General features: G+C 43.0%; 1 protein-coding gene and 1 pseudogene across 3 annotated transcripts in view; one reads left to right on the forward strand and one right to left on the reverse strand.

The window, feature by feature from the left end:
* Window positions 1-14,809, forward strand: part of LIPC (lipase C, hepatic type) — a 146,177-nt gene extending 131,368 nt beyond the window's left edge. For all 3 annotated transcript variants that reach the window (XM_037021031.2, XM_037021030.2, XM_073211906.1), the window contains 3 exons: window positions 8,269-8,386; window positions 9,893-10,111; window positions 14,478-14,809. In XM_037021031.2, the coding sequence (XP_036876926.2) occupies window positions 8,269-8,386; window positions 9,893-10,111; window positions 14,478-14,589 (449 nt within the window). In that variant the 3' untranslated portion in view covers window positions 14,590-14,809. The remainder of the gene's footprint in view (window positions 1-8,268; window positions 8,387-9,892; window positions 10,112-14,477) is intronic.
* A 5,260-nt stretch (window positions 14,810-20,069) lies between these two features.
* Window positions 20,070-23,996, reverse strand: LOC108393395 (zinc finger protein Pegasus pseudogene; annotated as a pseudogene).
* Window positions 23,997-24,917: the final 921 nt, after the last annotated feature.

A 24,917-nucleotide genomic window follows, 5' to 3' on the forward strand; every position in this document is an offset into this window, starting at 1 on the left:
TGCCCAGTTCTGCCTCAGTCCTTCCACTGGGCAAAATCCTGATGTGCTCACTGACGGGGAGCAGCCTCCCAGTGGTCACCTCCAGCCGCCCTGGGTATGGCTGAAATTAGACCCAGGTGAGACCCACCTGCCTGGAAGGGGCTGATCACCGGCTGCTGCCATCTGTGTGAGGCTACATTGTCCAGTAGGGCAGCCAGCCACTCACCACCTGTGGCCATGTAAATTACTTAAAATGAAACGAAATGAAAACTTCGATTCCTCATCACACTACCACCTTTCAAGGGCCCAAATACATGGCTGCCATATGGGAGAGCACAGAAATAGTTTGTTTCCATCATCACAGAAAGTTCTATCAATGGTACTGGCATGAAGCATTTAATCTAGGCCTGGCCCTGTAACTACATCTCCCTCTGCCCACCATGACGGAGATCATCTCTGACGTGAGCCCCCAAATCCTCCTTCACTGGCCCCCTCCAGCATTGATGAATACTTACAGATACATAACAGAACAGACTTGCCCAAACTGGTTACAGAGAACCCGCAATCCATACTTTTCAAGAATGTCTAATTACACTGTGTATTTTTGTGCCCAGCCTGGCTGGGCAAAATAAACAACGCCTCTTGATTGTAGTGGCTCAAAGATGACTAAACAGCCCTCATTCCTCAGGCTCCGACAACATTTCAACAAAACCACCAAAGGGTTATTTTCGACAATGCCAGAACATGGGCCCACGCTGGGGCAGAGCAGTAGCCAAAGAGAATAGGGCAGCAGTTCTGGGTGAAACCCAGCCGCTCATCGCCCGCTCCGTCCTGGACACTCCCAGCTTTCCCAGTGCGGGAGCCCATTTCTGAAGAGAGAAGGAAGGCAAATGCATCTGGGTCACAAGTCCCGCTCTGCAAGCACCTTATCCAATTAATCTTCACTCCGCTGGATGAGGGAACCGGCGAGGGAAGGGAAGAGGCACTCGCGGGGCCTTACGCTGCCCAGGCCCCACGCTGAATGCAAGGAGCAAATGATCTGGGTTGTTACCTAATCCTCACAGCCACCCAGGGAGACAGAGACCGGCAGTGGTGGGCACTGACTCCTGCTTAATGTTCCAATGGAGAAAATGAGTCAGAGAGGTTGGATCTTCCCAAAGTCACACAGTCTGTGAGTGGCAAATGCAGTGTGTGACCCCAGTTCTGACTCCACAGCCCTCGCTCTCTCCACTCCACAGGGCCTCCTAGGTGCAGGCCCACAGCTGGCCACACACACACACACACACACACACTGCGCGTGCTTCCTCCCTGCCCCCTCAGGGCCTCGTCCAGCCCATGAGAACTGGCTTCTGTGGCTGTGCCAGCTGATGAGCGCTCTCTTTTCTTCTGGTCAGTGAGATAACCAGCCAAACTGTGACTTGGGGAATCTGTATATCTGTGGCTTTTCTCAGCTACTTTTCTGGGTTTTCACTGATTACCAGGGAGAGTTCCAGAAGAAGCAGTAGGTTAGCAGAATGCAGGGTAAGAGATAAGGAGTGTCCCGAATCAGCCACAGATGCGACCTTGACCTAGTGACGAAGCCTACTGGAGCCTCGGCTTCCTCAGCCACAACATGGCTGTGTGGGGGGCAACCACTCGGCGGGCACCTGCGGGTGGGGCTCAGGACTGGGCCTGGTGAGTCCAGCATGGGGCAGGGAATAGGTGTCACTGCTTTCGCCCCTTCTAGGAGGCAGGCACTCTTCCACAAGCCATCTCATCACATCCTGACAACCCTATGAGGGCACTTGGTGCCCATGTGACAGTGAAGAAGTTGAGCTTCAGAGGCCATGAGTGCTCGTGACCACGGGGTGCTGGCGGCAGGGAGGACTCCAACCCAGGGCCCCCGTCCCAGCTGGGGACTCATGGCACAGAGAGCTGGCAGCAGGCCGACAGCAGCACACCCTCCTCACCCCCTCACACACACACACACACACACACACACACACGCACGCACACCCATCTCCACCCCACCGAAGGGGCTAGCGTCCTATCTTGTGACATCAGGGTGCAGGGGAGGAAACATTTCCCTCTCCCTTTCCAGGTTCTTTCGTCTAGTCTATTAATTAAATTGACCTAAGACAGATCAACAGGAGATAAGCAAATTTAATTTTGTATATACAGGGTCCTCACATAGACCTGAAAGGTTCAAAGACAGGCAGTCGAGGTTTGTATGCCGTCCTGAACTGAGGAGAAGGAGTCAGGGGTCTGGGGCTTCAAAGCAAAGAAGGCATTTCTCAAGAAGATGGGAAGAGCTGCGTTTGGTAAGCCAGCATTCGCCATGCCAGGCAGAGAGAAGGGGCCTGCGAGGAATGTGAGCAAACAGGCCCCGCCCAGCTCCCCCGCCTGCCACGCCCAGCCTCTGCCTCCGTAGTTCTCTCAGCCAGCCCTCGCCCTGGACCAGCCCTCTGTCTAAATTATTAGAGGCAGTTACAGGGAAGGTGAAAGCACTTCCTGAGTCTTTGTGCCTTTATTGTCTTTAGCTCAAAGTAATCCTCATGTCGAAGTGGCATGTTTTAGGGAAGCTCATTCTGAACCCCATCAGGAGCATCACATAAATGGGGCAGGACTGTTAAGCCCAAATGTGGGCCTCAACAAAAGCTCATACACGCACACATGGGTATGTTCACAAAGCCGCTTGCCCCTTTCTTCGTTCCTTGAACCCATGCTGAGTTAATTCAATCAGGCCCTGCCAGGTCTGGCTGCCTCAGGCAGTAACCCCCCACTTAGGCCTCAATCCCATGACCTTCAGTCTTCCTCTTGGCTTAGAGGCATTTCCAGCAAGAAAACACAAGAGATTTCATTCCTACCATTTCCACGAGAGAAAATCAATACACTAGGAAGAAAACGGCCTCTGATGTTTGCAAAGAGAGTCATAATATCTCCCAGAGCCAGTATCTAATGATTCAGAATCATTCTGTTTCATAAGACATAAACAATTACACACCCGCCCCCACCCCCACCCCACCCCCACACACATATTCTCTTTTCAGAAATTCCACAACCTGATGCTCTCAATGGCTGGCTTGTAAAAAGGGACTTAAGTGTTTTGGTTTTTTTTAAGTGGCACCAGTGGGACCGACGTGAGATGAGAATCCAGGGTCTTAGGGCATCTGAATCTCAGGAGGACCCTCTGGGGAGGAGAATTCCAGAGGCCTCACACCTCTGCCGTAGGTGCAGTTTGCCTGACCTCATTCAGAGTTAATGGACTATTTCATGATTCTCATCTTTAAGTCCTGAAATAATTTATCCTGCCTGAGCTGAGGAATGCATTATAATACTGGCCTCTTTGCAGTCACAGGATCAAAAGCATTTTCCCTAAGTCATTTTTTAAAATCCTTATTAAACATGTCGTCAGGAAGAGTGAGCAAAATTACTCATTCCTTTTTCCTTAACCTTTGTAGTGGTATCCTAGTCATAGTGGGGGGGGGGAGGCAGTGATAGGCAAGTTGTCTTTTTTTCCTTTTAAAGACAAACATGAAAATCCAAAATAAGAACAAATAGTTTTGTTCCTCAGTTTGAAAGGTCCTTGCATATTTAAAAAAATTATTTCATTTCAAGATTTCTCCAAAAAAGTGACTTTCTGAGTGCAGGTAATTCAGGATTCCTGGGCTGCCAGCACACGGTGCATTCAGTGAGCTCCTGCAGGTGCCAGGGTGGCCTCGTGCCCTCGCCTCTGAGCCCCCTCTCCTTTTGGGAGCCCTTGGGACCAGCTTACTCAGGCTCCTCACGGCTTCTGCCCCTTCGGGGTTCTGCGCGGGGACACACTGCAGGAAGATGGCTTATCCTCATTTGTGGGATGAGAGAGCTAAAGGGTCTTTGGCAATCATCTAAGCCACCCTGGATCTCACACTCTCCCCAGAACCAGGGGACCCTGGCATCTCAGATATGCACAATGCTCTCCTACTCACTACTGTTCAGTCTAAGAACAAAAAAGACAAAAACCCACCTCCAGTGCAGGGACGTGAAGCAGTTATCCCCAGTCAGGGGCTAGGCCTTGGGGGAACAGGTGGGAGGAATGTGCAGCAGTGAAAGCCCAGGATGGTGTCAGGGCGGGAGCTGGCAGGCACTTGGACTTCCTTCCCGGCGGTTCTGACCACAGCTTTTCTTCAGGGACAGAGTGTGCCATTTGCTTTCAAAGGGCAGATTCAACTTGCAGAATCAGAACCCCAGGAGACAGAGGGAAGGGTTTTTGGGAATAGACAGGCACCTGGGTTCAAATTCTGCTCCGCTTCTTTCTGGGTGACCATGCACACCTATCCAAACGTCTGCTTCCTTGTCTGTAATTCACCAGAATAATTGCCACCAGGTCTGTCTAGGGCTCAGCAGAAAAGAGGACACCATTCCTTCTCTCAGCTTCTTACAGAGAGTGGGTGGAATTAAGAAAAGCAACAGGGGTGTTGATGCACCCAAATCTAACCACCATTGGGGAGGAGCGAGGGACAGGAACAGCCAGCAACAGGGAGCAGTGGCGGAGGGCTGCTGACTGCAGCTAATCCCGCGGAGCACCTCTTGAGAGGTCAGATTCAAGTAGTGGGGAGCAAGGAAAAAAACCCCTCACCTCTCTCTGCTCAGCCCCAGTCTCCTGCTGGTGCCTCCCAGGGATCAGTCCCTGGAACCAGAAACCATCTAGCAAGGGAACCCTGGGAGATGTAGACTGTGGGGTCACATCCTGGGCTCAGAGCTGGGCAAAGAGTGGATGGGGGTGGCAGGGGTAGGGGCAGAAAACGGAGCCTACCCAGCACACTATCATTATTTAGCCTTATTATGAGGATCAAAACTAACATAGAACACTTAGTACTGACTGATGTGTAGTAGGGTCTCAACAAAAGGAAGTTATTGTTGCTAATGACAGTTTGGGTCTCTAATGCACATGTGTCCTGCCTCGTTTATACAAAGAGCCCCAGAAGTACTCCTGAGATGCTTGGAGCTACACCCAGTGAAATGAGCAAAGCTGCCCTGGGGGAGATGAAACATGGACGCCAATGCCCAAGGCAGAAGTGACGAGGATCACAGGAGCTGCTCTAGTTTCCAGCTGCTCTTCCAAGGCTCGGAGCACAGTTTCTGGGCCCATTGCTCTCTTTTTTAATACTTTTAAAGGCTTTCCATTTTTCCAATAAGATTCTACTTAGAGTACATGCTTATTGTAGAAAACATGGAACTTGCAGAAAAGCATCAAGAAAAATACAAATTACGCCTCTCCCTCCTCCCCAGAGATGAGCACTATTAATATTTCTGCGAAGCCTCCTCTGCTGCGTTCTGGTGCATAGACCTGGTCTCCTGTTAGACATGCAATTTCCTCTCCTGGTTCTTGTTTGCAAAGTGGTTTGGTTTTCTTCCACTTCTTTCATAAGCATTGAAATTGATCCAAAAATATCTTTTAATGCCTTCAGAAGAGAAAACCACATGGCTGGGCATATGAATGGAATCAGAAGACTGACATCTAAGTGTGGCTTTTCACCAATTCTTAGCCTCATGACAATGGACCAGTTACTACCTGTCCTGAGCTTCAGCTCTGTCGTTTGTAAAATGAGGAGGATGGAGGGTGAAGCAGGCGTCTTGCAAAGTTGTTGTAAAGAGAAGGGAGACAATTACATGAAACGATCAGCTCAGTCTGGGAAAAATAAAGAACCAAAGTGGTAGTTCTCACAATTGTCATTATTAGTCCACAGTCATTTCTCTATTAGTGAATATTTAAGGTACTTCTGGTATTTTTAGTTAAATAATTCTGTTATGACATTTCTGAGCTTAACTCTCTTTCTACCCTTCAACTTTTTCCTTAGAGCATATAAAGCTATTAGTCCTGGATAAAAACATGGAAAAGTTCAAGTTATGGAACCAGGCAGTCCCAGCTATGCTACTTACTAGCTGTGTGATCCTGGGAAAGACACTTAACCTCTCTGCACTTCAGTTTCCTCTATTATTAGATTAAATGAAATAGTAGATGCAAAGTACCCGGACTTTTTAGCACTGGGCTGGGCACAGGTAGACTTCCAATTAACACATATAAACTGGATTAAAACCAGTTGCTGTGAGCATTCCTTGAGCACTGGAAGATGCCCTGCCTGCTCGTTCAGAGGTTAGCTCAAGGCCAGTCCTCCCACCTCATCCCATCCACATCCTGCCTGCCACCTGTGCCTATGGACTGTATCTCTGGAAGGACCTTTCCTTTGCTTCATTGCAACACTTGTTACAGAGTTCCCCTGACAAACACCGAATAGCTTAAGACCTCCCAGAGGCTTGAGGGTGATAGGCCAGAGGCCATCTCCACTGCTGCCACCAAGGTTTGTCACCCTCCCTGGGAGCTGGGCTACAGCCCTTCTTTTCTTCTCACCCACAGCCTCAGTCTTGAGAGCATCAAATTGCTTTATTCCAGGCTTGAGGGTCTGAGCACCTGTTCCATACAGGGCACCGTCCTGGGTGCCACGTGCTGCCTGAGCTAGCTCTTCCATAAAGCAGGAAGTTTACAGCCTACAAGTAAACTCTTTAGTGTTTGGTCCTTTCTGTGAACATAAATACACCCAAATAAACTTTGGTGCTCAAAGACAACCCCTTAAGTAAAACCCAAGAGATATAAACAGGCACAAGAACGAATACACCACAAAACTCAAATGGGAAGTGTGGTTTAACCCAAAGGGTAAGGATGTGTAAATAAGCCCGAAACTCTGCATTACCATTAGCAACAGCTGCTGCTGAGTTTGCAGGTAGCTCCCAAAGTCCTGCAGAAATGCACCGTAAGGGAGCCTGGAGACTGATTCATGAAGATGAGGAATTTCCACATGCTGGGCACATAGAATGGAAGATCAAGTCGCTAGTTCCATGATCTATACTTTCCAGGGGGAATTCTCCTGCAACAAAGCTTGAAACTCAGATCTTGGAATCTCAGAGGTGATTTTCATCTTACTAAATGTTGGTACACATCCTGATACTCCCAAGCACTGTCAATTCATTCACCCCACAAAAGTTTATTAAGCACCTACTATGTGCAAGACACTATACCCAGATTAGTGGATTAATCACTCTCTAGAATAGGAAAGGCAAGTACAAGCATGCTGTAAGTCCCCTGTCCTTTGCCCAAGGCAGACACCAATCTTCCCAAGAGCCTGAGCATGTCTCAGAACCCCTCTCGACATAGGGCTCGAGGCAGGCCTATCAATCAAGTGAAATTGACATGCCGCATTAAACCAGTTTGCAGTCTCAGAGCTAAAACACTACAGGTACTTGGAGAAGTCCAAGCAGCAGTCAGCTGTTTTGGAATGAGGTGCAGTAATTTTTAAAACAGCTCCACAAGCTGTTTGGTGCAACAATACAGGCTAAACCAAGGCCAATTTAGGAGCTTAACAATAAGTCCAGGCTCGCAGCACAGACTCTGGTTTGTGACCTTGAGCAAGTCACTTTTCCTCTCTGAGCTGCAGGTTTCTTATTTATAAAAAGGGGATAATAAGAAGAATGCCTACCTCACAAGGTTACTTTGACAAGCAAATGAGAGAATGCGATGTAAAATGTTTAACAATACATGACTACAGCAAGCAATTTGCTTTTATCAATTAAATAGACTGCATTTAGATAAAGAAAAGCAAAATAAGTTATCTTCTTCCAAATAACCCAGTAGAAGGACATTCTGGACATTTGATAAGACGGAACACTTGCAGGCCCAAGCACTACAACTAGATTTATCTTATTTTCATTGGAAAAATGTGCTTGCTGAACCCCGCAGAGCTAGTTCCCAGGAACTGCCCGAGAATACAGAGATGTGGTCATTCCGGGTTACACTTCTCAGCTAGAGCTCTGCCCCTCCCCAAACTGATCCCATCAGACAGAGGCAAAAGCAAAAAATGGTAGTGTTTTCTCTTCCCTTTGTCAGGTGCCTAAAAGACATATATCCCTTGATTGATGAGAGGGGACTCTTGCCAAATACATGGAATAGTCTAACCGGATTGCCTCCAGAAATTGGTGAGAGTACAGAGATACACTACACTCCTATTCTGTTTCTTTTGTTGGATAAAATTTATTATTACTGCATTACAAACACAACATATGTCCTCTGTAGATACTTAGGAAATACAGAGAAGGAAAAAGAAAAACTTAAAAGCATTCATAATCTCACCACCCAGGAAAAGAGATGTTTTCTATCCATCCAGACTTTTCCTTTTGCATTTTTCAATTTAAAAAAATGGGATTTTTAATTTAAAAAAGAATTCCTGCTTAAATTATCTCTCTCCCTCTCTCTCCCAACCCTCTTTCTCTCTTTAGTTTATCATTACCAGTTCAAGATCCAGTTCATCAACCAAACTGAGAAACCAGTAGAACCAACCTTTGTCATGTCACTCCTCGGAACAAAAGAGGAAGTGCAGAAAATTCCCGCCCCTCTGTGAGTACATCATGCAGCCCTGTCATGGTGATAACATGTTGATTTTTCTCACACGGTCTGGGTGGACTCTGTACTTTTTGAAAGTCAGGCCAGACACAACTTACTCTCCTCCTCCTGTTGTGACTGCCCCAAGCCCCCTTCCCGACGGGACATCCACCCAAGCCTGGTGCCTCGTCATCCCAACCCAGCCTCACCCAGTTCCCGATGGCTTTGTGTTGGCGCTCTGTGTATGTGGTGGGCCCAGTGCGATATGAGCTGATTGGAGAGGGAAGCCAGAGATGGCATAGTCCCGTGTCCACAGCGCAAGAAGATCCAAGCAGGGAGGACAGGGTGGGGGCCGGAGCAGGTGTCCACAGGAAGGCCTGTGCGCCTTTCCCATGAGCTCTGCAAACCATAACCCAGAATTATGCTGGTATCGTTCGATTTGGCACAAGGTTCCCATCTCGACCCGCCTGCACTGCCAACCCTCCCCATCAGTCCTTCGCCTTGTTACACACCTGCTCACAGCACGAGCAGTGGCCTCATGCCTCCCTCAGTGTCACTGGCCAGAAAAAGCTCACTTGCAGCTTTTCCTCAGCACCTGGACCTTCAGAATGGGCTCCCCCTCAGGAGCAGCACCAGCCCCCACCCACCCCGGGCCTCAGCCCTCGGCTTCCTGAACTGCCCCCAGCGTGGGATCTCCGCTCGCCACGCCGGCTCAGCTGTTCAGCAGGCATGTGTCGGTGCTCTAGCGGTGGAGAGGACCCCGGCCTCAGGGTGCTCGCCATTCTCTACAACAGTCTGCAGGAAAAGCTACGATGAGCCCCACAAGGGACCCCTCTATCCACCTGTCTCCCTCTAAATCCGGTGTTACCTCTGCACTGCCCCGATGACCCAGAGAATGGCTCTAAATAGTGGAAAGGGCAACCAGATGCTCTGTCGATGTGGGAACATTTTAATGTCTAGGAGATTAGTGAGGAAAGCTGGTAATGCTCTCAAAGGATCTGCATTTAAATCTTGCTCCAAATTGGTGTATCCCTTTAATATACGGCTTTCTATTAGTGTTAATACTTTGTTGTTTTGACAGAAGTTTCTATTATATGGGAAGGAAAAAAAAATTACTAGAGAGAAAAGCATGTAGTGTGGCTCTATGGACAGTATTAATGAAACCTGCAGAGAGCTGGACTGCCCAGAGGCCACTGCCAAAGCACGGCTGGCTCTCAGGGGGCAGCTTTCCTGATTTGTTAACCTAGAAACAAAAGCCCGAGCTAAACAAAGTTGACTAGATTCATTTTTGTGGAACTCTCAGAGCCTGGTTCTTCCAAAACTACTGGTCTGGAAAACCCTTCCTAGCCTGGCACGTGTCGCTACCTCCATTAGCACTCTGCCCGAAACCAGGCTGGGAAATGCAGCAGGAAAGGCCATCCCACGTCACTCAGGCAAACCCAACATGCCCTCAATGTGCCTAAGCATCCCTTGGCTGTTACACATAGGCTGACTGTGTCTGGTTTCCTTTGTGTCTTTAAGGAGCGGAGGAATTACCAGTAATAAAACCTATTCCATTCTTCTCACATTGGATGTGGATATTGGTGAGCTGGTTATGATCAAGTTCAAGTGGGAAAACAGCGCAGTATGGGCCAGTGTCTGGAACACGGTCCAAAACATCATCCTATGGAGCAGAGAGCCTCTCTACTCAGGCCTTGTTGTAAAGAGCATCAGCGTAAAAGCAGGAGAAACCCAGCAGAGGTGAGTGCTGATTCAGCCTCCTCCTCACACTCACCAGGCATCTACGTATGCCAGCACTTTCACAATGTCTTACATTTTTCTTACGAAGTGGGCATTGCTGTCCCAGTGACGGCATACAGATGCCCGGAAAGGTGGAAGGGCCATCCCGGGATCTAACTGCCATAGGCAGAAGGACCAAGACATGCGCCCAAGTCTTCCAGTCACCAGGCCCACTTCTTCCCACTACCCGTGGTTAATAGCTACCTGCCTCCCAGAGTTTGAGAACCACCTCACCAGCCCAGTGCATTTCAAACTTGAGCATGCAGGCAAATGAACAGGTGACCTGGGGGCTGCAGGGACAAGGACCGTGCTGAAGGGAGCAAGGACCTAGATGTGACCTTTCTTTTTGTTGTCTACCCAGAGAAAGGCTTTCATCAGATCACGGCCTCAAAATCACACTCTGTGGAGGCACCTCTCAAATCTCAGAGGGCCAAAGAATACTGGGAAGCTCATTCAGTGCACAGAATTCCCAACCCAGCTGCAGATTCTGATTCACTGTGGGCGCTGAAGGGCCTGGAAACATGCATTCATTAACAAGAGCCTTAAGAAATGCTGCCGTGGACCAATGGATTACCCTTAAGAAACGCTGGGTGTTTTGTCGTCTCCCTTGGCCCCGAAGTCCCCGGGGACCATCTGGGGGTGGGGCAGGGCAGGAAGTATGGAAAGACACAGATCTGTCAGCTGAGCAAAGGGATGCCCAATATCCTTTGCCATGGCAACCACGCTGTTCTAGAGTTCTCGCGACAGGAGAACTCTCCGTCCTTCCCCAGGCCCTTTCTTATCTCCTACCCTCTGGATTCAGGAGACTTGCCTCTGCTCTCCCACCTTCCTTTGTTGGGGGCCCTTTTTGCTCTCTCTGGCTTGTCCCCAGCAGAGATGGAAAACGTAAGGCCCCTCGCCTCTGAACCACACTCCTCCCTCAGCGCTTGGGTTCCGTGGCCGGGAGCGGCCCGTGGCTGACTCTGCCCCCAAGTCCCTCATGCAACTGCACTCTAAGATTTTATCTCCCTGAGGTACAAAATCCTGGCAATTACTAAGAGTGAACTCTGCAGTCGGCCAACAGATTTCTCCACATAATCAATCTGAGAAAATCAAACTGCTTCTCTCCTCTTATCCACTTAGCTATTCTTGCCTGGCATTTTGGCCCTTCAGAACAGCTCTGCTTCTGAGCACCAGCCCACCCCACATTCTCTCAGCCAAAGAGTAATTCCTCCATTTCAGTGGCTGTCCTCCATGACAATTCTATGTGACCTGACCTGAAAGGCTGTATAAAATACAATGCTGCCATCTGCCCGGGCGCTTACCCACGTGGTTCTGCAAAAGGGAGCTGGAGCTGGAAGGGAATGGCCATGCAGAGCTCCAACTGCATGCGGGCAACACACTGGGGGCGCAGGAGCATCAGTCTCCTGTAATCTTCCCTTCTCTCCGAAGTGGGTAGTGTTGGCAGTGCAGATTAGAAATAGAGGCTTACAGAAGCTACACGGCTTGGGGACATGGCTAATAGTTGTCCAAGCTCAGATCTGACATGGGTTTGTCTGATTCATAGCCCATTTCTTGCCTGTGCACTGTTTGCAACAATTCCTTCCTGCATTAGTCTTGGCCCCATTAATCTGGGTTTCCTCAGTCTCAGCTAGCAGAGTTGCAGTACCAGACATTACAGTATAAGTGCATCAAACCCTTCCCCAGGGCTATAGGAAGTACAAGCTGAAAAGAGGGTAGGGGCTCTGGGACCTATAGTTTTTTAAGTTGTTAAGTACTCAGTACCTTCTATGTGTCTTCAGAGTACAGGGTACCATTGGCAGATATCAAAAACATCTGAGTTGTGGCTTTTAGCATAATAAAACTCCAGGACCTAATTAGGAATATAAAATGCCTTAATTTTACCAATCATGTGCTCCGTCCCAGGGCTTCTGAAACCTCAATGTGCATGGGAGTCTTCTAGGAGTCATGTTAAAATGCAGGATGTGCTTCAGTAGGTTGAGGTGGGGCCTGAAACTCTACATTTCTGACAAGCTCCTAGGGGCTGCTGATCTGATGGTCCACACTTTGAAGAGTGAGGGTCTCTGCTGCATGGTCTAGGAAGTCTAAGAAAGACATCATCAGCTCAGGTCAGTTAGGGCAGTGCTGTAGCAGGCAAAGGGAAGGCCACAAGGCATTCCCAGAGAGATGGGCAGTTTAAATTTTTTAAATGCTAGCCAGCTGTGCAACTCAGGCACTAACTGTACCTCTCTGAGATAGTTCTTTAGTAAGAAATGGGAATTAAAGTATTTATCTCATGAGACAAATAACTCCCAACCTTTGAGTACCTTCTACAAACCAAAATCCCAGAGCTGGGATGCAAACTTCAAACCTCATCATTTTAAAGGTACTAACTACAAGGCAAAAGAAAAATGGTCGAGTTATTTGCCATGTGCTTCCGTGGGAGGAATTCAATGAGAGGTAGTTTTCTCTTCTAAAGGCACAGAGTCAGGGATGAGAGGGTCAGTTGTGGGGCGAAGAGACAGGACAGAAAATACTAGCCTTGTAGCAGGACAGAAAAAGCGATTGGCTAAACACAATGAGAAAATGTTCAATTTCCACAGTAACCCCTGAAATACATAACAAAAGTCAATGAAATGATCACCAGTCACCAATTTGTTTGGCGGAAATTAAAAAACAAGACAACATCCCAAGTCAGTAAAGATGTGGCGAAGTGGGCGTTCTCATACACTCCACGGGGGTGTAAATTACAAAACTTCTCTAGGGAAGTTTCATCTAGCAACTAACATTGAGGGAGCACCTCCAAATGCCAGGCACTGTGGTGGGCACCAGGTAGACAGTGGTGAGCGGGAGACACAAAGCCCTTGGTCTCATGGAGCTCACATTCTCAAAACTTTAAATACACATAATACTTTGACCCAGAATTTTACTTCTCTGTGTCCGTCCTGGAGAAACACTCGAAATACCCACAATATATATTACAAAAATGTTTGTTGCAGTATTATTTGTAAAATAGTAAGCCATCAGGAAAATCTCAATGTCCATCAACAGGAAAATGACTAAATGTAGTCGTTCCTACAATGGAATGTCATGCAGCAGGTGAAAAAGAATGAAATAGGTCTACATGTACTGATATGAACAGGTCTCCCCTACATTATTTGATGATATGGAAAATATTCAGAAAATATATACAATATAATCCCACTGCTATTAAATAATCTTTATGTTTGCATATGAACATCTGTCTATGTGTAAATGCCTAGAAAGAGTCTGGAAAGACATAAGCCAAACCATGAAAGCAGGAGGGCAGTGATGGTGAAGGAGATTTTTAATATTTGCCTTCCTTTCTTTCTTTACTGCTTGGATTTTTCAAGAATGCATTATAAATTACTCATAACACTTTTTAAAATTCCAGCCTCATTGAGGTGTAATTGACAAAACTGTAAGAAATTTAAAAGATACATCATGGTGATTTGATATAAGTATACATTGTGAAAGGAACACCCTCTCCCCTGTGCATTGAGTTAATTAACACATACATCATCTCACCTATTTTTCAGGGTTTTTTCTTCATTTTTTGGTGAGAACATTTAAGTTCTACTCTCTTAGCAAATTTCAATTTTACAATACAGCGTTATCAACTATAGCCACCATGTTTTACATTAGATCCTTGGACCTTATTCATCTTATAGCTGAAAGTTTGTATCCTTTTACCAACCTCTCCCTATTTTCTCCATCCACTCCCCTGCCCTTGGTGACCACTTTTCTACTCTTTCTCTGTGAGTTTGATTTTTTTGTTTGTTTGTTTTCTTGTCTAGATTCCACATATCAGTGATACCATAAAATATTTGCCTTTCTCTGTCTGGCTTTTTTACTTTTTTAATTTTAAAAATTTAATTTTAAAAATGAAAAAGATTTAGTAGATACTTGACCTTGGATTCAATGCAAAGAAAAAGAAGTCAGAGATCTCTGTGACCACTGCTTGTTTTTTTCTAATAGATGCAATTCAGTTAGTAACACCAAACAGCATCTCAGGCCAAGCTAAGTGACAGTCAAAGCAGTCCAGCAGTTGGGGTCTCCAAGAGGGACCCAAAACACACAGCAACATCCCCATTGGCTGGACAGCATCTACACCAATAAGAGAGAAGCGCAGGGTGTCACCTCTGCACAGAATGCCTGGAAGCCTCACACCGACTTGGTGTCCTGTTTGCTTCCACTGACTTGGGTTTTGTTTTCTCCAAAGTTATGAAAACATGTGCAAACACAAGACTATAATCTTTAAAAAATAAAGCATGCATTACATAAATCTAAAACCTAATACTATGTTTGCTTTTGGTTTTCTCTTCAGGATGACATTTTGCCCAGAAAACATAGATGACCTCCAACTTCACCCAACCCAGGAGAAAATTTTCGTGAGATGTGAAGTAAACTCTAAAAGGTTGAACCGAAAGATCAGATGAACTTTAATGAAGACCCCGTGTGGAGAATAAATGATCATATTCCTTATCTGGAATGGATGCCTTATTTGGAAACCAAAGTTATATAAAGAATCTTGCATAAAGTTTAAATAAAGTTTAGATTCAAAGAGGGAGTATGTTTCACTATTATACAGCTGAGCTTTTATAAACTATATTATGTAACTGTATTCAAATATTTGTGTAATTAAAAATTTTCCAATTTTATCTCTAAGTAAATGGTAATATATGCAAGTAAGTACAAATGTAAGAGCCATTTTAGATCCATTGTCCTAATTTAAAATATCATTTACAGATAAAGTCAAATTAGCATATTTCCTTGCTAATTTATTCTGATCGTTTTTTGAAACCTGCTGGAAAGATACTTATTACATAACTAATGCTTCAATAAAACAAGATTCCAATTAATCACTAGCTATGTGCCCCAAAGTATATTCCCTTTAAGATGATTCAGCTCACTTAAAAGAAGAAATTTTCTAATTAAACTAATGGCTGCCATCACACAAATTATATAATTATTCCTCTGAACTTAACAAATAGAAGTAGAATTCTCCTAAAACTACTAAGGATAACAAGGAATGCTGGATAGTTGGTCCATTTAATAACTAAATTACTTTTTAAATAAAAACAATTTTCCTCTTTTATAACACAACAAAATCTAATGGAAAATTTACCTCAAAGAGTTAGATGTCTAATTGCAAACTGTCCAATAAATGAAATAATGACATCTTGACCAGCAAGTTCCATCACAAAGCATTTCAAGGAAGTACTAGATATATAATCACTTCGGTATATTGCTTCAAGTAAGAGAGAAGGAGCAAGCTTTGCACATTAAACACCCTAACCGGGCATTGTTGAAGGCTCAGCTCTACCCGGCTGACAATCACACACTCTTCATAGACCAGGATACACCAGGACTGGTGAAAGGCCGAAAGAGATGTCAGCCTCTGACAAACTCCATTTAAGATTATCTTGCCTGATTCACTTTCATTTCTCTTGGAAAGACTCATGAAACTAAAAAATGTGGGAATATGGGGAGGTGGGGTGGTAGGGGAAGGAAGGACATCTGGGTCGATGTTGCATTCTGTCCTGAATGTTAATCTTGCCTGCAAAAGTATCTTACCTCACTTTAGATAAAATAAGTGTGTGTGTGTGTGTGTGTCCACAAATGATAGGTATTAAAATGGACAATATGTACCATTAAGACTGAAATACTAGGATTTACCATAAAATCATGTTTGCATTGGACTGGCATGTTTTATCATTAACTTAACCAGAAGGAATTTAAAATACAACTTTTAAAAAGCAACATGAAAACATCCTTTGTATAAACCCTAGAGTCTGAGTACAGGTACACCAGGAGACATGTCAAAGAATATTCAATCCACTTTGAAATTATTACAATCAAAAACTGCCCAAATAACCACCAGTACAATGCATAAATGAACTGCAGCATAATCTTACCAATGGAATGTTACACAGCCGTGAAAAAGATAAACCAAAGCTACACACACAAGAACAGGGCTGACTCTAGAGAGATGTAGCAAGGCATCCAGGGTGCATTTTTAAGGAGGCACTCATGGGTTTGTCCATTTGCACAAATATACAAAAAAATATATACACTATGAAACAAGCAACATTAAACTATATTGTTAGAAATGGATAAATCAGCCATAAAGTTCTACATAAAAGCAATAAAATCACTAACACAATGGTGACATCATGGTAACTGTAGGAAGGAGGAAGCACACACCAGAGTTTCAGGTACCACCAAGATTTGACTTCTCACTCTGGGGGGCAGCTGCACAGGTGTTCACTTTTACAGCCATTTTTTAAACTATATCTGTATTTTTAGTTTATGTACTCACTTTTGGTATTAATGTCACATTTCACAAAAAAAGAAAGGGCAGAGTTAAAACCAACATTGTTCTACTATAGTGTGATGTGTTTCTTCATTAATGTAGCTTCACATAAAATATTATTAGAAATCAGTTCATATTTAGTAGGAAAACTAGAAGCGACACAGTACGTCATAACCTTTTGGGCAGAGAACTCAATAAGCAACCAACATGACAAAGAGTTAACTGGAGCATTTGAAACTCCTCTTGGCATTGGTTATTTTCATTTGGGAAGATGTGTTCATTGACATCACATTTTCTGAAGTACATCTTAATAGGGAAGTCAGATAGGGAAACTGAATAATGCAGCCGCATCTGTTCATTGCACATGCAAAATGCTGGCTCATACGCTGATTATACACACCTCTCGCCAAAGAATCTGTATTTATGAGCCTCCTCAGGAAAGATGTCTTGCCTTTCAGGCAAAAGCCTGTTTGTGGTTTTACTTATCAGAGTACGGGGAAAGCAACAGAGCGTCAATTATACTGCAGCTGGGCTCTCTGAGGTGCGTGAGGATGGAGAGAAGGAAAACAAGCATTCTGTTCCACATGAAATGAATGCACGCTCCTCCCAAGCAAAGCTGACTGTCCTCAGTGTTCACCTTGGTAATGTGGCCGCAAAGATTGTGCAAGCTTGGATTGCAGCCATGCATGTTTAGTGGGGCAAGGCAAGAAGCCAAGCTGCCCAGTGCAGTGCCTGCTCCCCCACAGAGCTGGGATTAGATGGAAGTTGGATGGATGGGAAATAAAGAGACAAGCAAGAATACAGAAGTCGATCCCAAAAGTTGCCATACTTCATTCTTCTCCTGGAATCCCAATGATATGCACTGATGTGTCCACCAGGTCCCAACCCAGCCTGCACAACTGCCTCAGGAGCTTTAAAAACCTGCCACGTCTCAGCCTCACCCCTGGAGACTTTCTCCTTCTTGGTCTGGGCAAGGCCTGGGTTGAGACTTAAAATCTTTCCCAGTGATTCTAACACGTGCTAACTTGAGAACCGGGCGTCTAAACACATGGGCCACCCTTTCAGTTCCTTCCAGAGCGCAAAGATCTCTCCTGCCTCTGGGCCACTTAACACCTCCTCCTCCTCTCCCAGATTCTTCACACGCCTCCAGTCCCAATTTAGGTGTTACTGCATCAGAGAAAATCTAACAAGGATTACCCCACCCTACACAAGCTTCTATTAGTTCCCCTGCTATACGTACTCTTAACATCTTTTAATTCTCCTGGTAAAATTATTTGTGGCTATGCCACGTGGAGCCATGAACAAAATGAGAAATCAGTACTGCCAATCCTGTCCTTTATATAACATTTTGATGTTTTATTCATCACAGATTTTTGCATTAATTTGGATTTTTTCAAAAACAGTGCATTAAAATATTACTTATCTTGATAATTGAGTTTTCTGAGCCCCTCCTTAAATTGTGCACCCAAGGCAAGTGCCTCGCTCATTCTAGTCCTGGTGATTTATGGAGCCATTTATCTAATGCCTGTTGCCCCTGCTGGACATGAAGCCCTGTGAAGTCAAGGAGCATTTCCAGCTGTTTGAGGCTTTATTCTAAGTGCTCAGCCCACTGTGGCAGAGTTGCCATCTCACAAATACGTGTGCAGTAACCAGTGACAGTTATCTTTTTACAGGTATGTCTCGTCTTTCGGATTAAATCATAAGGTCCAGATACTGTCTCTGTTCAAGATAGATAGTGTTCACTGCTTACTCATTCTGTTCAAAAACAAAGCCAGGTTGGGGTAGGGTCGGCTTCCTTTCCCACCCTGGTCTCTGCCTACCCACTAGCCTCTTCTCATCCTGGCTTAGCATGTGCCTCAGTCAGTTGATTAAAAAACCCTTGTGTTCCTTGGCCAGATTTTTACTTTTCACATAGGTCTATCACCAAAAGGATGTCCTAGAGGCTCAGAGCTGTCTCATGCTATATGAGTTGGGAGCGACCCTAAGAGTCATCTAGATCAGTGCTTCTCAAACTGTACTGTGCACAGGACCTTGTCCAATGCCATTTCTGACTCAGGAAGTCTGCCACGGGGCCTAAGATCCTGCACTTACAGCAAGCTCCCAGGAGATGTGCCACTGCTCACGTCCCCACGGCTGATCCCCAGGCCACAGGGTGTAGCATGAATGTAGGTCAGTGCTTCCCATCCTTCTCTGATGATATACATCACCTGGGCACTAATGAAAATACCACTTCCCAGGACACTCCCTTGGAGATTCTAATTCAGTGGCTCCAGGACCCAGAGATTTTTATTCTTCACAAGTACCCGGGGTAATTGTTACCTCATCAGAAAATTTGGGACAGCAGTGACCTAGTCCCAAACTTTCCTCTCAAGAGAACATCACACCTGTGGCTGAGCACTTCCAGTGAAGGGAGGTTCCTGCACTTCCAGGGAAGCAATCTGCCTGGCCATAACTTCCCCTCCTTAGTTTCTTCCCTGGAAGCCACAGAGACCAAATTCATGCCTCAAATAGCAGAAGAAAGTGTGTTCGAGACTGTGAGTTCCTTGAGGACAGAAGCTGTACTGTGTTCTCGGGTTTTGTTTCTATGGTTGTTTTAAGTTCCTCACTTTTAAGATGTTTTACAAAAGCATAAAAGTAACATGCGAAACAATGAAAAGAGATGTAAAGAGAAGGCTAATCGTCTCCCCGAAACCCCACTCCAGTGAACTACAGTAGAGAAGTAGTAACTGCCTGTTACTTATTCCTTCACATTTCTAGAGAACTTACACACACTCAGGGCTTTGTCTGTCTGTTGTTTCCACCAAAATAGAATCAGTTAATAGATTTCTCTGCAACTTCCTTTTATGTTTTATTTTTTAGTTTAATGATATATCATTAGTATCCCTATAAGTCAGGAGATACGGATCTTTTTTCTAACTTCTATATAAGTAAAATTATCCATGTAGGTAGAGTTAGTACAATCTTTTTCCTCCAATTCTTAATTAATAAGTGGGATTGTAACTGAAATTTTTCTAGTCATATACCCAAACATATATACATATATACATTCTCATATGGATAGATGTTACTGTTTTGCAAAAGTGTAATTATATTACAGTTTTTCTTTGAACAAATTGTTTTTCTTATTCAACAGTACCTCCTGAAATCTTTCTGGGTCGATCCTTAACAGCTTTCATTATTTTTGATGACTGCATAATAATATTCTACATTATGGTGGTATGGTGGTATCTTTTTTTTTTTTTTTGAGAGGGCATCTCTCATATTTATTGATCAAATGGTTGTTAACAACAATAAAATTCTGTATAGGGGACTCAATGCACAATCATTAATCCACCCCAAGCCTAATTCTCATCAGTCTCCAATCTTCTGAAGCATAACGAACAAGTTCTTACATGGTGAACAAGTTCTTTCATAGTGAATAAGTTCTTACATGGTGAACAGTACAAGGGCAGTCATCACAGAAACTTTCGGTTTTGATCACACATTATGAACTATAAACAATCAGGTCAAGTATGATTGATTATTCGTTTGATTTTTATACTTGATTTATATGTGAATCTATGGTGGTATCTTGATCCAGTTAGTCTCATACTGAAGTGCCTTCAATTTGTTTTCAACCTTTTGCCCCTCAAAAAAATTATATTTAACATTTATTTTAATGTATGTAACTATGCATATATCCTATATATACCCATTTATGGAAAATATTTTTAGCAGTGGAATTGCTGTATCATATGACTTTTTTAAATGTATTAGATGTTGAGGGGGGTTCTCTTGTCCCCTCCTGACCTGAGCCAGGAGCTCTGTCCTCTCACTTCATTTCTAAATAAAAGCCTCTGCCTTGCTCTCCTAAAAAAAATTAAATTAAATGTATTAGATGTTGCTATATTGCTTTCCTAAAACACTACAACTTGTAATCCCACCAACAGTTTATGAGTACCTATTCTCCTCTCTCCATCTCATTCCAGCAGAAATATTTACTGCTTATTTTACTTTTTGCTAGTCTGATGGGTTTAAATGACGACCTCCTTGTTACTTACTACTGAGCTTGAGAATCTTTCCTTATGTGTATTGGATTTGCTTTACTGTGGATTAATTGTTCAAATTCCAATTAATTGTTCAATTCAGTTACAACTGCTCAAATTCTAACTTTCCACTAGAATGCTTGTCTTTTCTGGTCAGTTTGTAAGAACTACATATTTTATGAAACACATTAACTCTTTATTTTCAGCTTTTTTTTTTTTAGTAACAATATATTTTATTGTTTGACCAACTCTCTTCAGAGTAAGCTAGTTATTACACAATATAAAAACAATAGCCTCCTATTCAAAATTAATTACTCTAGATATATTTAGCAAGTCTTATTTTTGTAAATAAATACCACCTTTAAATGCATTTTATATCTATTTTCACACTTTATCCTTTTCTACTAAGGCGACAATTCAACGACAGCTTCCATATAGTTTTGTCACTGTACATGAAAAACTGGTCAAACTGCAAATAAGCATCACAACTTGAATATACAGAAAATAGATGGCCAATTCTGAGGAGGAGACCAGAATTTCTTCTGGACATGTAGTCTCATTTTTAAAAATATTATTTCACCATTATATTTTTCCATATGTTTCTACACCCACCTGTTCTTGGAAATTATGGGCAATAAATGCATAGAAGGCAGGAATAAGAAACCAGAGATTTTTTTTTTGAAGGACTGCATTTCCTAGGAATAAGATGGATGGCTTCCACTGTTCCTTTGGTCATCAAAGGAATAGGAAAAATAATAAGGGTCCAAGCAATTGACCTCACTTGACACTAGTAACATCAGAATGAAGGATTTAAATGTAGGTTCAAATTTTTTTAAATGGCATCTTCATAGATAATCCTATTTCTAGAATTCTCATGTATTTGCCTGTGGTTTTTATAATTAACTATAATAAAGAGTTCAATAGAAAATTAATTAAACTAGAAACTGAATAAACAGGTATTTTAAAAATTAAACCCCGTTTTTTATTTAAAGTCTAAAGTTTCCTTTCTTTTCAGAACTTTTATCTCATATTTTTCTAACTTTAATTTAAAAAGAATTAACTGCTTTCCTTTCCCTTCATGGAAAATAGAAACATTTACTATGCTGAAATACTTTATTATCAGTTGAAATGAAACTAGCAATTCAACTTATGCTATGTGAACTGAATAGTATTTCAATTAAGAGCATTTTAAAAGAAATTCCTCTACTAAACACTGAAATAAGTTGTAACAATTTTTTTGAGAATTCTACCATTTTCAAATGTGGCAGAAATACCATCTAGCTGAAGTGTATATACTGAAATATCAAGATAAGCCTTGAAGCTTTTATGGACCATAAATGTGGCAAATGTAAGTGAATACCTGTAAGATTATGATTGCACTCCAATTCTCAAATGTCTAAATGAAAAGGAAAAACAGACAGCAATGTGTCTAATGGTATGTTCTAATACATATGATTCTGACCAGATTTTTAAGGGTAAAAAAGAAAAATTTTGTTAGCACTGTCAAATTTATATTCAATAAATACAATGTATAAATGTTAAATTAGCCAACACCTTATTAGGGATGACGAAACAAGCCAGACAAAACTAAAAAACACAAAAAGGCAAAACCCAAGTTAAAACATAAGGTGACTGTTCTCAATCAGTGTTGGTTATGTTGCCCCCTTACAAAATGACAGGCAAAATCATACTTGTTTTTACATTTGCATCCACACGTTACACTGAAAAGGGTTTTCATACGCATGACATCCCATATGAATAGTGTAAAGGATGTTGTCGGTGAAGTACATGTCACAGTGCTGGCAGTGGTGCAGACGCTGCGGGTCCTGGACTGGCAGGGTGGGGACGGGTGTGCTTGGCTGGCTGTTTCCTATGCTAGGAGTACTCGTGTGGGCACTCAGTTCACTGCTCAGACCCGCCACGGGGCTGCAGTTCCTCTGAGTGTGCGATGGCCGAGGCTCGGGGCTCGTGGGAGAGGAGCTCTGAGGCATACCTTTAATTGGCACCATTTTATGCTTGCGCCTTCGATGATGAGACAGATTACTCTGATCACTGCAGCAGAAGGAACATAGTTCACATTTGTATGGTTTTTCTCCTGTATGGGAGCGCATGTGGGCTTCCAGATGACGTTCACAAGCAGATGCAAATGGACATAAGTGACATCTATGAGGTTTCTCACCTGTGTGGATTCTAATGTGTTCAATAAGCCGGGCTGTTCCTTTGCTCGCATAGTTGCAGTACCGACACTTGAGCTTCCCATCAAAGGTCCTTTCAAACCCGTCTACTAACATTCCTGAGTTTTCATCCAGGGAAACTTCAACAGATGGGTGGTCAAGTCCATTTTGCCCACCATCTGTTCCAGCTCCCTGAAGAGCCTCTGCTTCTTTGTCCCCATTAACTGAGCCGTAAATCATGTTCACATGATGGGTCTGCCGAGTCAGATACTCCTGGAAATCTTTCACGAAGTCCAAAGGCTCTGGTTTCTTTTCCCCCATTTTTTTCTTTTTTCTTTTTCTTTTTTTGGATGTTTACAGTTCGTTATACCACCTGACCACCGCACCAAGTAACCCCCACCTCCTTCAATGCCGCTGCCGTCACCGCTGCTGTCTTCGTCACCGTTGCAGCCGCCGCCGCCACCGCCAACGCCATGTTTGTTGTCTATTTTCAGCTTTTTTTGCCAATATTTTTCCAAATCTATTCCTCTACTGATTTTAATGACAGTGTTCTTTGCTGTATGGTAGTTTAAAATTTTTGAGGTTAAAAAAATCTGACATTTATTGTAACATATGGGTTTCTTAATTTGGTTACAGACTTCCTCACCTTTGAATTGCAAATTGTATAAAATGAAAATTTACGTCTGAAATTTTATTTTTCTACCTTCAAGGCTTTCATCAACCTGAAATTTGTTTGTATTTGGTGTGAGATAGAATACCAACTTTATTTTCTTCTCTATAGATAAAAGTGGGTCTAACACTACTTATTAAATAAATTAATGTTTCCATGCTGAACTGACAGCAATGCGTTTGTCTCCCTAAGAAAGCTTCCACTTTTACGGTGAGGGCCGGGACTAGAGCAAACAAAGCATCTACATCACCAAATCCAGGGAGGCAAGATTTTGCAAGTGCTTGCCCCTCACTTGTGCCACACACTGGGGGTGAGGTGCCTAGGATACCAGTTGACATTTGCATGACTTTGTGCCCTCTGCACCTCACTTGTCCCTCCACAGTCCCAACTGTTTATATTAATTTCTTCTTTGTATTTTCTTTTGCTTAATTTCATTCTTTCCAGAGAACTTGCTGCAAATAAAAACAAGTACTTTTATTTTTATTCTTCTTTAATAACTGTGTGTATGTTTATACATTTCCTTTGAGCACAGATTTATAGAAAGCATTTCCTTCTTCAATGCTTTCTAGATAGTTTACAGTTTCAGCTCTATTTTCTTATTTGCTCCAAAAGTTACCCAGGAAGTATTCCTTAACTTTTAAATAGGCTATTCTTAACACCTTTAAATTATTTCTTCCTAATTAAATATGGCTACAAAAATATCTCATTTCTAAAATTGGTAAGGCTTCCTTTATGATCAAGCACATAATTAATTTTATAATGGTCCATTGGGTATATATTGAATTCTTTTTACTTGAGGGATATAAGATGATACTATTTTTATTAAATTATGTCCACTGTATTAATTCTACTATTATTTTTTGTATATTATATCTGATTCTGAAAAAATGTTTTGAAATTTATAATATTTTTGTCAAGTTGTCTTTGCATTTACATTGTTTGGTACACATAGGTTTACTAATGTTAATTCTGCATAGATGCTTTATATTATTACATAATATCCCTCTTACAGTGCCTTCAACTTTAAATTTCTCCTTGACTGCTATTATGTTGTTCCTATTTTCTTTTTCACTATATTTGCTTGAAATCTTTGTCCATTCCTTTATTTTCAACTTTTTTTGTTAAAATTTTGTTTCTGATGTTTTCTTCTAGATAGTGTATAGCTGGCTTATTTATGTTTTTAGCTCAATCTGCCTCTGACTTTTAATGGGAAAATCTAGTCCATTGACATTTTGTGTAATGATTAGGCTCCTCCTCTATTCTATTATTTCCTCCTCTTGTATTTATTTTTGCAGATTGATCAAATTGATATTATTTCCCCTTTCCAACTTAATATCATCTCTTGTGGATCTGCATTCTATTTCCAGCTACTTTCCCTTTCCTTTTTTTCATAATCAGATTTCTATTTCTTTACTGTTATATGAATACCAGACATATGTTTCTTACACCAAAATACTCAATTCTTCCAAAGCTTCCACTCCAAACCTGAGAATACTTTCACTTCCCCCACCAGTCCCTCAGCCACTCCCCAGATGAGACCTTTGGAACACTTTCCTCCTTTCCACCCACCTCTGATGCCCAG

Source organism: Manis javanica, chromosome 8 (assembly GCF_040802235.1).
Source record: "Manis javanica isolate MJ-LG chromosome 8, MJ_LKY, whole genome shotgun sequence".
NCBI lineage: Eukaryota > Metazoa > Chordata > Mammalia > Pholidota > Manidae > Manis > Manis javanica.